Source organism: Poecilia formosa, unplaced genomic scaffold, assembly GCF_000485575.1.
Source record: "Poecilia formosa unplaced genomic scaffold, Poecilia_formosa-5.1.2 Scaffold28, whole genome shotgun sequence".
Lineage (NCBI taxonomy): Eukaryota > Metazoa > Chordata > Actinopteri > Cyprinodontiformes > Poeciliidae > Poecilia > Poecilia formosa.
In genome coordinates, this window is record NW_006799967.1 from 2,042,554 (window position 1) to 2,058,631 (window position 16,078).

Genomic DNA, 16,078 nt, shown 5'->3' on the forward strand with positions numbered 1-16,078 from the left:
AAGGACTATTAGTTAAACTCTACTAGGAGTTTAAAGTGCTTTGGTCAAATTAAACCTAAATTGATTTTTTTTTTTTTTTTTGGCACCAGTCCCTCTTAATGTGAAGTATGGTGGAGGACCTGTGATGCTGAGGGCACATTTTCCAGCCAGAGCACCTTTAAAGGGTCCATGGAATCAATCACTTTTTGAAATACAACGGCATTAAAAAAAAAAAAAAAAAAAAAATTGGTAACCAGGGTATTTTGGTCAAAGTCTTCAGACACAATACCAACTATCTTGCATTTCACCCTCTAGAACTAAAACCAGCAGAAAATCTGTGAAAGGACAGGATTCTGGTCAATCCAGAGACGATTCTCTGAGAAGTGTGCTTTCTTGCTATGAATGCTTCAACCTTTTAAAACATTAGAGAAGTTCCTATAAAGTATGAATAACTAAATTATTTTTATTAACTTGTTTAAAGATGATCAGATTGCTGAGGAACTTTTCATTAGCAATCAACAATGTTCTGTTTCCCTGGTACATGAATAATATGCGACACATTTCTATTTTACCACTCTTCAAAAGAGAACATGCCTACAAAATATGCAAGTTCTCCTAATTTGCGTAGGTTGAAACTATCACAGACATTTCAGTGTGAAATCTGCTACTTAGGAGAAAAAAAAAACATTTTTAAGGATTTTCAACCAATTTTTTAAGGGTTATCAATAAATGGAGGGTGCTGTAGCTAAAAATAATAATAAAATAAAGAAAGTAAAGAACAAAAAGAAGATCCTGAACACTGCAGTACATTCTGAAACGGTGTTTGATGGGCAAAACAGGTGACCGTGTAAAGGCAGTGAGCAAAACCTGGAGGCAAAAATAACAGGAAGTCAGTCAATCTGATGTGGTTAGAAGTTAATGCTACAACATAAGAAGACACAACATAAAGAAAAACAAAATACCAAAATGTAAAAGTGCAACAACAACCAACCAAAAATAAGGCCAAAAATCTTCACTATTTATTTCGAATAATGCAGTAATTCCTCTAGAGAAGAAGTCTTAACTTAATCAAAACTTTTTTTTTTTTTTTTTCTTTTTTTTAAGATGAACAACAACAAAAACTTCATTTCAGTCACCCAAAAATAGATTTTTAACTTACAGGTTTGCTAATCAAATGACACAAGAATTAGTGACACGCCCATTAGGTCGGCTTCATATTATTGGTAAATCAGTCAGCATTCCTTAGACGTTTTTATAGGAAATGTCATGGCACAGCAGGTAGCTTGCACTTTGGAACTGTAATGCTAAAACGGCATCACTTCAAGACACAAAGTCAGTCGCCTTCTTACACATTTTAAATATGTCCTCCGAGTTGTTCCTAAGGAGCTAGAACATGTGGTTCGCTTTTAAAAAGCAGGAAAACAAATCTAATCCTATGTGGAAATAATAAATAGAGCAAAAAAGAAAGAAAAAAAAAAAAAAACACACAGAAGACCGCGAGAGGAAACTTGCTGTTGATCGCTGCACGACGGTTATTTCTGCTGCTTTGGAAAAAGAACACAAACACACAGGACACCGATCACTTCACTAAGCTCATTAAGCAATGTCACGCCACTGAGCCAATGTGAACGTAAAAGAGTTGAATTCGTAGCGTTTCCTCCAACCTCTGGTGGAGATCCCGCTCCGCTGGCCGTTTGAGCAAAGAGTCTGGAATGCAGAAAAGTCAGAAGACACTAAAAAGCAAAGGAAGGACGAAGATGGGATATCTGTACAGCCAAAAAATAAACTCAAGGCAATATGAGAGGAGCACATAAATATCTAGAGATGTTATGTGAAAAAAACCTGTCAAAGTTTATCCGATAAACAAAAGGCAACAAAAAAAATAAAAATAAAAAATACAAAAAGGGGGAGGGCAGGGGGTGGAGAGAAAGACAAAAGGAAAGCAGAAAATAGTTCAAGATCAGGGAAATAAAGCCAAAGTACAAAGCAACAGTGAAGGTGGACAGAGTCATCCAGAAGGCATGCATGAACAACACACATCCGTACTGTTCGGCTTGCCATCCGTCACTCCGCTCGCGCCGCGCCGAGCGCCGCTGAGGGTCAGGACTGACCTGAGCTCTTCCGATCGGGCCAGAGGACAGAGACGTCCTCGTCTCGTCTCCCGGTCAGGCCACAGGGCCTGCCTGGAGAAAGCAGAGAGGTCTGAGGGGCTGGGAGGTCTCTGACACGGGTTGGGAAAAGAAAAAACAAGAGGCTTTATTGGCCGATATTTCAGTGCTTTAGGGGCCCGTTGCTCTTGGCTACAGAGTCGGAGATTTCCAGGAAAGCGGTACGCATCAGGCTGTGCGATTGGTCGGACAGACATGACACGTCGTCTGAGGTCAGTCCCTTTGTCTCAATCTTTGGAAGGATCCTCAACCTGATGACCCCTGTGTTCAAAAAAACAAACAATAAAAACCATCAAACATCATCTTACTCTTCAAAAACCTGTGCCTACGTACTGGGGACGTCCCAATCCGATACTGATATCAGAAATCGGTGTGATAAATGGCTCAGTTGTTCTGATACCTATTTGTGTTGACTATTGTTCTCTAACATCACTTGATCAATACTTTTCTAACAGTCACACTACAAAATAAGTAATAAAAGTATGTAAGATTCGTGCGGATGTCGTATCGGGTCAATATTGGTATCAGCCAGCACTCAAAAATGCGATATCGGTATCATATCGGAAGTGAAAAAGTTGCTGCGGGACATTCCAAATAAGTACTGTGCAACATTTAGAGCAGAGTTACCTGAGTTGAACTGCTTTTCTTTCCGAAGGTAGAAACTGTTGTAGGAGGAGAAGACTACAGGTATTATGGGAACCTAAAAAAAACAAAACAAAAAGGGAGACAAAGAAGTCAAAATATCAGAATAGAAATATCCGGTATTGAAAAGACCATCCATGCCTTTATTACAACCATTTATTCTTTTCAAATGTACTGTGTAAATGTACGGGACTGGAGACAGTGAAATGATTCAAAGCGAAGCAAAGTTGTGTTACAATGACCTAGTCAAAGTCCAGATCCAACAGAAAATGTCTGCAGGACTCGAAAATACCGATTAGAAGAGAGAATAAACGAGGTTCAGCTACTATGCAAAGTAAAATTCTCAGCCTCCAGGTGTTTAACTTATCATCAGACGTCTTCCAGCTGTAACTGCAGTTTTCACTCAAGGCAGGATTATAAATGTGTGCTGCATTTCAGATTTGTACTAGTAAAAACAAAAATACATAAATAAAATAAAACCATGCATCTTTCTCCATCCACAGTCATGTGTTACTTTGTGCTTACACATAATCAAATAAAATCTCAATAAAAGTTTGTGGTGTTGAGAAAATATACAAATTTAAGGTACCGTCCTTGTATAGACATATATACGCCTCAGTCCTGATGTACATGTGAAGTCAACTGATAGGAATCTTTAGCAGAAAGTTACGAACCCATTAGCTTAACATCGTTTTCAAGGGTGAAGAAAGCTGTGCTTTCAGACCACATGCTATTTATTCAGCAACATGTTTTTTAATTCGTTCCACCTGCATGTGCGCCACGAAACGCCACCGACAGAACGGAGACCTCCCACCTGCAGGCATGCAGAAATTAAAGATCGTAAGCGCGCGCAGCCGAGCTGTGAATTACACGGCAGTCGATCTGTGCTGAAAGCTCCGTTCACCCTTGCTCTCAACATCTGAGGCAATAAAACAATAGCAAAACAATGTGCATGAGGGTCAAAGCTAGGATTCCTCAACAAACATGCTACAAAAATGATTTTTTTAAAAATTCATTCAGGATGCAGATGCTGTAATCTATGCAGTAAGGCTGCATTATAACTTGGCTGTGCTCCATGTAAGACTTCTGGCTCCCCCGTGTGTCAGTGAGCCAAAGTTTGAGAGAAGTTTTCTGGAATACGGCCAAGTCCGTCTCAGTCACTTCAGTCGAAGTCAGTGGAACAAGCAGGATGAGGGTGTGAACAGCAGCACAAACAGACTGACTCCAGTCAGCGTGAGACAACACACACACGCATGCACACACACACACACGGCTCAGCGCAAAAAAGGAAACGGGAAGCCAAACGACGACAAGTCAAACACACTTACTTGTGCCTGCACAGCCAGGTGGAAAGCCCCTTTTTTAAAGGGCAGCAAGTCGCCGTTCTGGTTGCGCGTTCCCTCTGGGAAGACCCACAATCGAACCTATAGAGGAGAGGGGATAGAGGGTTGAACAAAAAAGGAGGGTGATTTAGAATCAAAATCTCTGCCAAAAACAACCTCAAGATATAGACGTGCCCCCGTGTTTCCTAAACACTTTGATTACCTGCTCGTCGAGCATGGTTTTGGCAGCGTCGGCCATGACGCTCTTGGCGTCATTCGTCTTTTTGCGGTTGATGAAAACGATGCCGGCGAGCCAGCAGATGAGGCCGACCGTGCCGGCGTAAACCAGCTCCTTCTTGGCTATCGTGGTGCAGCGGTCGGGTAGGATCTCCATCATCCCTGAGAGACACGCTAGTTGTTACGGTGTTAAAAGGACAGAAACGCTAAATGTAATGGTTTATTTACATTCAGCGCTGTGCAAAATGTAACCTAGTTAGTAGAAGAAATGATCTGATTGCGAACAAACATTTAACTTTATATGTGTGCATGAGCACAACCTGTAGAGTTAGGCCAACTGGGACAGGTTTCAAATCTGAACTCTTTCGTAGCAAGTAGGGGGCAACTTCAAATCAAAACTTAATTTATTAGGGTTTGTGCATGTCTCTCCAACTCCAAGTTAAGACCATTAGGAAAAAAAATTAAGATTTGTATTACAACGGAAATATACAAAAGAAAGTTTCATGTTTTATGTAGTAGTTCCGTTCTTATGTTTGTACAAAATAAGATTGTATCAGTTGCAACCAGTGGTGAAGATGAACGTCGTCCAGCCAACAGGGGATCATTTACACTCATCAACAACAGACGCAAAACAGCTAGCCAGCTAGGTAGCAAGGGTTTATTAGCAGCTAATTAGTGGTAGCCTCAACCGCCTCGAGACACAGAACGTAGCAAAGATGTGCATCAGTGTGCAACTTAAACTTTCACCTGACAGAAATGTCTCGCAAGAAAAATACACTGCATAGAATATACAAGATTAAATATTCCTGCCACAACTAAATTTACAACCTGCGATTATGATTTAAGGCCAACCAAATTAAATTTTTTCTAATGAATTTAAGACATTTTAAAGAACTTAACTTTAGATACATAAATGTAAGACTTTTTAGGATGAGTGGACACTTCATTACCTCGGCAAGCATATTCCTTCAAATCATGTGGTTCATTAATTTTTACATTTACCGCTTTAGAATTTGACCTTTAGCGTCACATACATCGTCATCAAAAGCATTCACTCCCTTTGAACTCTGATGCCCCCAGTCTATCCCATAAAACACCGGTTAAATACTCCAAAATATTTGGTTGAAAAGTGATAAAATTATGGGTGCACCATTGTCAGGCTGATTTCTGACCTTTAAAAAGTCCAATCTCCTGATTCCGATATTGACCGATACCGATTTTTTTCTTTGTCTGAAAAGTCGCCAAGTTGGCAATAGTGGGGTGACAATTGTTGACCGCACTCCTGGTGGGCAGGTTTGTCATAGCAAAAGATGGTAGCGACGGATTTTTAGAGCTTTTCATTGGTTTATAAGAGTCACGCACAAAATTGGTTTGTCATGAAAGTATGGGATGGTCATCCAGACTTAAGGAATTTGATTGGAATCCTAGACAAAATATTCAAACATTCAATAAAAACAAAAATAAACTGTTGAAGTTCCTATACGTTTTGCACAGTGCTTGCCTAATAAAAGATTACGTGCCATTCAAGTACAGCAAGTACAAAGTTCCTATTAAGAAACAACATCTAGGAGTCTGGAACGAACTTTGACTTCTTCTGCTTGGAGTCGGATTTACTGAAGTTTAAATCCCTGATATCATGTATGCTGAATGTGAAAACACAGCACGTATCTTTATTGATGGGAGTTATCCTGCCTGCTTTAACAACCTCTGTGTAGTGAGTGATATGGCAGAGCCATAAAACTCAAGAGAAAGGAAGACAATATCAAGAGAGAAAACAGAAGAGTGAGTAAACTACCAGCGTAGTGTTCAGAAAACTGAACACAGAGAGAAAATTACACTTGCTCTAGGAAGAGCTCTGGTATTAATGGCTGAGTGTAGCTGTTGGCATGGCAACTTGGACGCCAAGTCAGCCTCCCGCTGAGCTTTTTTCCTGCACTAATGAGATGCCTGGCTCTCCTCCTGCTGTCACCACGCTGGCAAGAAGCCTGCGCTCATCACTCACCGACACAGAGAAACACTCCTCCTGGGCCAATAATGGGAAGTAAACACACCTAACCCAAATTAGTGTCACTTCACACTCTAGATTTAGGACTAAGCTGAAAAGTAAAAAGGAAAAAAAAAAAAGGCACTAAAACTGACAAACACCGCAGAGTGGCCAAGAACTCAACCAAAGATGGTGATGAAATTCATCGCCAGGCGTTCTAGTGAAATGCTGGGTTGTTATTCGTTCTAATTTTAGCAAAACCGACTCTACAAATCCATCTTCAGAGGAAGAATGAGGAAGGGGGGAATTGTTACTAAAAAAAAGCAAAGGTCTAAAGTTTGAAAGTAATATACTTGGCGCCGGGCCTCAATGGTGGACTCATGAAGTCATGGTCTGCTCCGCGTTTCTCTGAATGAACTGACAGACGTATTAAGTCTCGGATGGCGATAGGAACTGATGCATCCAGCAGTCCTCCACCTTATAAAGTGCACTTTTATACAGTTTGGTCAGATATTTAAAGCAGACTGTGACGGCTGGCTGGCCTCCACAGGATCAGGATGAGTTGAACTCCAGATCTACAGCAGACGGCCTCGGTGTCTCGGATCACAAATGTTTTCAACAGCAAGAAAAACTACAGAAGCTGTTGACCCGAATGATTGACCCGTTTTAGAGACAGACAAACACTGAGGTCTGTCCTGGCAAATAAACCATAAATTGTCCATCTGCTGTTATTATATTTTTCCTTTTCTGACTTAAATAATAGAAATTACATTGCGATCCATATTTAAATACCATAAAACTGGGGCATCTTTACATAAAGTTATCATAATGTGATAGATATGAACCCAAATATCTGTGTTGGCTTGAAGGAATAAAATTAATCTACCAATCAGTAAGAGATGAGGTCCAGACATTGTAGCAATTCAGAAAGTTGTTCGTTTGAAAGCGTAATCATGGCCTCTACCTTCTATGAAACTCTGGATTGCTCATTTTTACTGATACATTTGCAGAGCAGAGGGTGACTAAAAAAAAAATCTATATTGCTCCCATTAAGCAGGAACGGTTCTTTCTGTACGTTTGCCAGAGAGATTGGATTCAGCACATTTATATTTAGAACCCCCCTTTACAAGCTCAGTGGCACAATTCTTCCATCTGGGACTAATTGCTGCCCCTGTGTGTGTGTGTGTGTGTGTGCGTGCGTGCGTGCGTGCGTGCGTGTCAGTATGTGTTCAAATTGGGGTTCTGTTGCTAATGGACAAAAAAAAAAACACAAGCATTGGCTTCTACCATAAAACGGATCTTATTATTAAAAAAGCTAAGGAGAAAAGACCATCTGCTCAACCATCTTGGATGACTCTTCGAATCTTTCAGTCGGTGCTGAAAAATAAATGATCGTGTTGGTTGACAATAAACTCAAAACCTGGATCAGAGGTGACATGACAGGAACCACGACGCCTACCCAGAACGTCCAGGGAGCTCTGGTGGTTGGAGATGATGACATAAGGCCCTTCTGTCTGCAGGTGCTCCCAGCCTCTCACTTCAATTCGAAGCCCAAACAAGTACTTGACATGACGGACCATGGAACGGATAATCCTGGACAGGAAAAATTGGGGGTGGGGGGGAGAAAAGAAAGTTATGACAGTACTGAAAACGTGTAGGTTTTAGAGTTAAGGTACCATCATGCTGTGCTCAGACAGATATGTTATCAGGTGCAATCACTTTATACACAGATATTCTCAGCACATTCATGTTAAGTTATGAAACAACTTGTACCGTAGCCAAAATAATACAAATGATAACTCAGGTGGCTGCTCAGTCAGCTCACTCTTCTGCATTTTGTGGCTCACACCATCACTCCTTTGTATCATCTCTCACTAGAAACAACCGCACTCCTCAAAATGACTAAAACATAGTCACATGTTCGAATTTTGTACAATCCTCGTCTTGCATGTCGCTTTTAGGAACAGCTGACAAGCTTCTGTGAGAAGTACAGATTAGTTTCTAGAAGTTTCTTGTGCCTCTTGTGTTTAAATTTAACCCAAGATAGCTAAATTTGCTTCCCTTATTAACAACTTCCACAGTAGGCAGTAAGAGTCTCTTAATACGGTTTTCACTTTCAATACGATACCGATATTGCAGCTTTGAGTATTTGCCAATATCAATATTAACCCGATACGATATCCCCATGAATCATACATGCTTATTAATCAATTTGTAGTGTCAGTCAAATCTCTGAAAATCATCATCTTCATTCTCTCATTGCTTGACTACACAACTTCCTTCCTGAAAAAGACTACTTATATCAAAGGTTTTAAATTTCCTTCAAACTGAAACAAGCTCCTGTGAAGTCTTTATGTAATAAGACTGAAAGGTTGATGTTGCAATTTAAAAAAGTATCATATTTGAAGCCATCTGTGCACGCAAGAATTACAATTTTGATCGTTTGTGGAGTTTCGTTTCACCGTCTCTAACTTTCACTGCTGAATTTGGCGGTTCTGCTTTCTCTGTAATCACTTTCTGTAGCCTCACGCTACATGAATGCCGGGTTTGAAAAGCACCAAAGGAACTCCCTCATGTACAGTCAGAATGTGTTTGTATTGTTTCATGGGTATCAAAATCAAACTCCATTGATTTTTTTTATTCCTTGGTGCTCGACCTCTGGTTTTTTTCCTTGTGACTGAACTCATCCTGGTTTCAGTGCAAAAAGGCACATTTTACTCCAATGCTGTGATTGCATTTTGTGGTTTTGTTATTACACAGATGCACTGACAGAAGCCCCCAGGCTGCAAATAAAGCAGAGGAAGTGTTTTCTAAAAGAAGACGCAGCATCATGTGCAGTTTCTATTTTTGCTCTATCTGGTCTCAGATGTCACTCATGTTTCCACCCTCAGGTCAAAATGTGTTTATTTTAGGATGTAAAAAGACCAGGAAGGGAAGCCCCATAAAAGGCTGTTTACAAACAAGCAATGGGGAATCTCATAGTAGCGGTTTTCACTTATCGTTATCCATGACCTGTCTAGCTTTGAAACTCAAGTTTGTCTTCAGAGAATAAGAGAATTACCTTAAAATAAAAAGCATGCAAACCAAATGTAAACTTCCTTGTTCCCGATTTTAACCACACATCTCTTCAATTTAATTGTAACTAGCGTGTAAATCTGTCCTTTAACTTTTTATTATAACTAATGGTGCACCGATTGCAGCTTTCAGGCCGATCACAGATCTTCAAAAAGCTTGACTTACCGATTTTGATTTTGGCCAATACCGATTTATTTCTATGTATAACTAACAGTTAGATGCTACAAAGTCACAATAAGCCTTTAATTTTCCTAATTTTATATATATATATATAGTACAATACCCATGAAACAATACAAACACATTCTGACTGTACATGAGGGAGTTCCTTTGGTGATTTTCAGACCTTTGTGGCGTTAGATAAGATTGGTGGATAATATCGGTTTCACATATCCGCCCATCATAGATCACCCAAAATTAAGGAAATCTGGGCTGAACTGTGGAGGAGCTGCAGAATCCACAGCTCTAATCGACATCTGAAATGTATTATTACTGCACTTGACAAATCAGATTTTTGTTTAAGCCCAATCTGCAAAACAGAATGTCGAGAAAAAAAAAAACAACACTGCACGTCGCCCCTATAGTGAACTGCAATTTGGTAATCGGCAACCTATAGGCACTCGACATTAAGTCTTTTGATCCAAATGTTTTCTTGTTTGAATGTAATCTCTACCATCCATCCACTCCAGCAGTCCTTCGGGTATGTATTAAAATGTATTTCAGAAGTCAGATGTCGCCAACAAAAAAAAGTAAATAAGCACAACAAACTCTACCAACAGAGCAAAACAAAGCTCACGCTCAACAAGCCCATATGGAATTAAAGTGTCTTTTGTTCTGGAATGTGGAATAGAAAGAATAATAAGTATCATCTTGAGAATATAAACATTTATAGACTTTTTGACAGGGCTTGAAAGTAATACTACACACACTCATCTGATAAACTTCAAACAGCCTGTACTGGGAGGATCAAACCTCGCTTTTTCCCTTTGGTAAGTTACACTATGGCTTTAAAGGCAACCTTTCTACAAGACCTTGTGGTGATAAAGTGCTCAGTCCAGTGCAAAAGGCACTGACACGCAATCACTTGCTGTTACAACGACTGCAACACCAGTCCAGAGTTTTACAACCTACCCAACCAGATTTCATTAGGGCAAATTTCAATATCAGCCCAAGAGTCAGATCCTTTGAACTTATCAGGCGTGATCATGTTTAGGCAAGAACTAAAGTCCACAGCTAAGACTAAATCTGGCCTGCAATCCACAAAACTACTGAATTGACAAACCTCATACCACAGCTCAACTTAGTCAGCCTTTTTTCTTTTCTTTTTTTTTTTACAAGTTAAAGGTCAAGCTTGCTTAGGGCAGGACCGTGATCATAAGGGAGGAGGGACTGAACAAACGATTACTTCATCAGAAAAGCATGAATTCACATGGATAAAGCAGTTTCACTGGGATTTGGGTAATAAATGAATATTATTATTTTTAATCGTGTGGTTACAGATCAGATCTCACCCACTTTAGCAGCCAATTATCCTACCATTTATCTTTATTGTTCTTTTTTTATAACAATGATAAACTACACGATAATGTTTGCAAACTAATAACTAAAAGTATGATTAAGTCTATTAGTTTTCATCTTTTCCTGACTGGAGCAGCAATAAATATTTGTAATATTTGTAATTATTTAGTTAAACTGTGCTAACAGATGTATCCTGTGTCTTGACGTAGCACATTTGGCTACCTACAAGTTGTTTCCTGGGGAGTATTTGCATTGGTGAGGATTTGACATGCTCTCCCTGCCAAAACAATCGACTACCAAAAAATTGAAGACAAAGAAACAGTAATGGGTTTTTAAATAGATTTCGTCATCCCCTTTAAAGTTATCATAATAAATACAATGAAATATTGTCACCAACCTTCAAGTATGCCCACATCTAAAAGCTAGTAGTCTATTAGAGGATTGTTGGGACTTGAGACGGAGGTGAATGTTCTCCTTTACCCGGCAAAATATCTACAACAGAGAGATTCACACCGAAGCATATTCATGCTTTATGATGGCTTAAACAAAGTCCAGTCCTGAATTTAATTGAGAATCTGTAGCGAGACTTGAAAGTTGGTGTTCAAAGATGGTCTCCAGGTTAAAGTGTTTTTTTGAAGAAGAGAAGCCAAAGATGCCAAACTGTACATGATCAAAGCTGGAGAAAACTGGGAATGCACTTATATGAAAATTTAGGCCGATATCTAATATTATTTTTGCTTTATGTCCGCTAACCGATATTATACATCTCCCTACCCTTTCGACAGTGACAAAATAGACCACATCGCTTCGATTCAACATCCTACAGTCTTTGCGCTGCATCACTATCACAGTCACATGACCAAACAAATACCGCATGGCCAATCCCCTACTCTTTCAGAAACACAAAGGGCAACAAGATTAAAATAGACATTGGTTGTCAAAATCAGTAGTTTTACTTAGCGGACACCAATATGTAAAAACATTACCAATATTGGTTAATAATACCAATGTTAATGTGGGCACATCATGCAACCCAACTGAAAACATATCCCAAAATGTTTGCAGCAGTAACTAGTGTGGTAGCTCACATGAGGAGGCTGAATTCAAATGTATTTTTATTTTTTTTTTAGATTTTATTCATAAACCTAAATGACATGTATCCATCATTTTCCTGCAGGTTTCTAATTATACACACACTACTTTGTGTTGGTCTAATACAAAATATCCCCCAAAACACACACAGCATGCCAAAGTATGGAAGTGTTCAAGAGACTGAATACTTCTCTACAAGGCAATGCATGTCTGATCGTGTCCACCGACTTCCTCTGTAATCCTCCGGTTTGAGTGAAAATACAACAGCCATGAAGACAAAGACTTGTCTCCCACTGACTGTAGTACAATTGCACAATCTGCAACCGGAGCTCAAGCAGTGGTGAGTGAGGAGAAAAAAAAAAAAAAAAAAAAAAGAAAAGAAAAAAAAAGACAAATGTCCATCTTTAATTGTTATCATGAGATCCAGGCGTGATAATGAATACTGGACTCGTACCCAGAATGTGGCAGCCATTCAAGGTGATTCCCTGGAGAACAGCACGCAAACAAAAACACAAGCACTAAATTAAATGTAGCTTTTATGGGTGCACTGAACAGACTGAACAGATGTGAGTCTGTTTTGCCCAGTGAGTCGACTGAATGCATTCCAGGGCTCCAAGTCAGCTGCAGAGTCCCTAGTCAGGCCCAGAATTCAGGCGTTTGTGTGACACGCAAAATGACTGACAGTCCCCATTTTTCCTGTCAAATCGCTCGGCCATTTCTGCGCACGAGCACCAAACGTGCACCGACCAAACTCTGTTCACCCCTCCGTTCAAGGTATGTCCCCAACTGAGTTGCTTTGTCACAGTCAACAAGTCCAGATAACCTTTGAGCGGGCAAGCACGGTACACTGGTGCTACATGACACCACCGGACTGCGAAACAGTTATTCCTAGCGCATTAAGGCAACTCTCGGGGTCTGCAGTCAGCACGTGAGGATCCGGTGAGGTTAGCAAGGCAATCTGCCTCATGACTATTCAGTAAGCCAAGCCTAATCAGGGAAAATTCGCCATCTGGCATCTGTCTCTTCGAGGTAATTACTGGAATATGTGAAGCAGTCAATCAGAAAAACCCCTGATCAGTAGATCCAAACACTTTGTTGGATAAAATTAAAATAACCGATTCCTTCCTTCCGTCGTTGGGAATGAGATGTACTTCTGAATGTATGAGATCTAGATGAAAACATGCAAAGTCAAGATTTGAAAAATTCAAATACAAAGCAGATATCAGCAGAAACAAGACGGATTATTGTGGGGTACTGCAATGACTCTTTTCAATCTTTACCCATCGTTCAGTCACCAGTAGGTTCTCATAAGAGATTCACCAAGAAGGTGAACGAAATTCGTCAATTTTCAACTGACCAGTGATCGAGTATCCATAAACTAAAAAAAAAAATCCAATATTTTTCTGACCAGTGAACACATCCCTTTTGCTCCCTACAAAATGCGTTGCTTTGGAAGCCGTTACTGCAGGACAAAGACTCAAAGTTAGTGATTTTTTTGTTTGAGCAAAGTGTTTTAAGTTAAAGTCTGGAAAAGCAAAACTATGCAAGACAACTATTTTATACACAGGGATGTCGACAACCATTTTGTAGGTTTGGCCGATGCTTGCCGATATTTTCCCCATGACTTATAGACATGAGCTTTTCATGGAAGCACCGCCAGCGGTGTGGTCGTTGTTTTACTGTGTCAAAAGCATAAGGAAATACGTCTAGTATAAATAATGGAATAACAAATGTGATATCAGTAAGTATCAGTTGTCAGCCATAACAGCAACTTTAATGTCGGCCCAAATTTTGATATCAGTGCATCCCTAGAAATAGTGTCTAAATCCTCTAGGAAATACACACAGTCTATGCTATTCACAGTTGATACTAACCATTTTAGCTCGTTTTTTCTGCACGTTCTGTGCGACGTCACACACATCCCAATAATAAACAGGAATGCTAGAAAAAAATATATCTGAAACACTTATTCAGAATTCTTAAAAATAAACCGGAATCGGATGGTCAGAGCTTTAAAATAAAACAGATAAAAAATTATGATCAGTGCCTAGTGCTAATCACTTTCATTGATTTTCACTGAAATCTATATCAGTTCTGGAAATTAAATACAGGCAACATACATTATTAGCATCAAGATCATACATGCTGACACTGCAAACTAAAATAGCCCGCAAGTATTGAATCCAATCAGTCACTTCATCATGCAATGACACGACTGGATGAATTGTACAGCTTTAAAGAACTCATCAGAACCATGCAGCGGTTCTCTAGGAATTAAATCCCGATACTCTTATTTTGAAACTCAAAATTAAATGAAAAAGTATGCATGTTAAGTAGCTAAAAAGATTTGAATTAATTATGCTGGAGGATACTGAGTACATATAAACAAGAGTTGTATCATTTTCATAATTGGTTTGGCAAGGCTAGGGGTTATTGTTTTGGGAAAACAAACTTTGCTTTCTTAACTAATGCTATAAATATCACACAACTGACTGAGATTGTTGTTGACGGCATAAACAGGATAATCATTCCTGCCCGATACTAAAACAAACATCAACCCGAGTTAGCAATGTTTGCTAATAGTAACACATTACTGCTGCCAACGTGTGAACGGGGCTAATATAGTGTACGATTAAAAATTAGATTAGTTTTTTTTTTTCTTTTTTTTTGTTTTCTTCTCCGACAGAAAAGTTGAACATTTTAATATATTAGACTCTCTCCTCGTCCTACACGCTGGCTAATTTTTATATTTTCACAAAAGTTGTGGCTACAATAAGAGCGCCGCCAGCCTCATCTGAATGTTTCATATCAACAACTGCTGCTGCTAAACAGCTAGCAGGCTAACGGCTGCTAACTGTCAGACATTTCCAACTCACCTCATGTTTTCCACGTCTCTCCCTCCGCTTTTAAGTAAACATATGGGAATCCCCACAATGGCCAGGAACATCATCCAGGCCACGTAGAAGAACTTTTTGAAATAGAACACAAACGTGCTGCTGGTCCACATCAGGAGTGGAAACAGCAGCAGCAGCAGCAGCATCCACGCCACATCCATAGCGATGCACTGGAGAGACTCGCGGCCAGCCGAAAGCGCTCGCAGGTCGGATGAGGAAGCCGCCAGCTACGGTCCAAGAAGGGAAAAGGGGCGCACCGCGACCCCGACGGACATTACACAACCGGACAGTGTTCCCTTTAATGCGCAAGAGTGAAAGCGATGCTGAGACCGTGGGCAGCACGGAATGAACAGGCACCGCGGCTCATCTGTTGCTAAATGGCATCATGAGGTGGAGTCAAATCGTCATCGGTTTTGCTTGCTTTTCTATTTCCGGTTGGTTCACGGTGGACGGGTCAGATGTCACGAGCTACATAATTACTGTTTTACGGAGCCCAAACGTCCGTCAGCAAATTCTTAACTTTCAGCTGGTTTATTCGAAATCACAAAAACTGCAGGCAGCAGAGCACCTGCTTAATGTTTTTTATTATTATTATTATTATTATTATTTTTTAAGATCCTGGAAAAAATGTCACTTAAGGGCCCCATTTCTACTAAAGTTCACCATAAATCTTCCCTTTTATACAAATGTAACATATTCATGAAAGCCAAATAATGTTAGATTTACCTTTCACAAATGTAACATTAGTGCTAACAAGGAGGGCCCTGATGCTGTCCATCCTTCTGAAATGTCTCCTTATGCATCAATTTAATCTGCTTCTTAAAACCAAATGCCACAATGTGCAACTATTATCGCTTCCTCATGTGTGCATCTTACAATACAATACCAACAATAAGCTTACATTATAACTCTGCAAGTATGACTTCTCAGCAATGGAGGTTTTCCTGCAACTGGTGCACTGCATTCATCAAAGTGTCTGTAAATTCAAGTTGTTGTGGTGCCACCAGGGGCCCCTAAAAAGTAAATCCACAGCTTTGGCTGGCCCTGTTGGAGGATTCTTTATTACCTTTCAATGTGGTTCACCATCCAAAATTACCAGTGTAATGATCTCTAGGTGTTCGCTGTTACCCCTCAGCATCAGACTAGTTTGACTGCAGATTAAAGCAG

The 16,078-nt window shown here is 39.9% G+C and overlaps 1 protein-coding gene across 1 annotated transcript; it reads right to left on the reverse strand.

Moving 5' to 3' along the window:
• Window positions 1-421: 421 nt before the first annotated feature.
• On the reverse strand, window positions 422-15,335 carry agpat2 (1-acylglycerol-3-phosphate O-acyltransferase 2 (lysophosphatidic acid acyltransferase, beta)). The gene is made up of 6 exons (XM_007548888.2): window positions 14,894-15,335; window positions 7,792-7,925; window positions 4,335-4,510; window positions 4,118-4,213; window positions 2,775-2,847; window positions 422-2,408 (listed from the first exon to the last, which is right to left on the reverse strand). The coding sequence occupies exons 1-6, from the start codon at window positions 15,070-15,072 to the stop codon at window positions 2,251-2,253; spliced, it is 816 nt and encodes a 271-aa protein (XP_007548950.1). The 5' UTR covers window positions 15,073-15,335; the 3' UTR covers window positions 422-2,250.
• Between the last annotated feature and the right edge of the window lie 743 nt (window positions 15,336-16,078).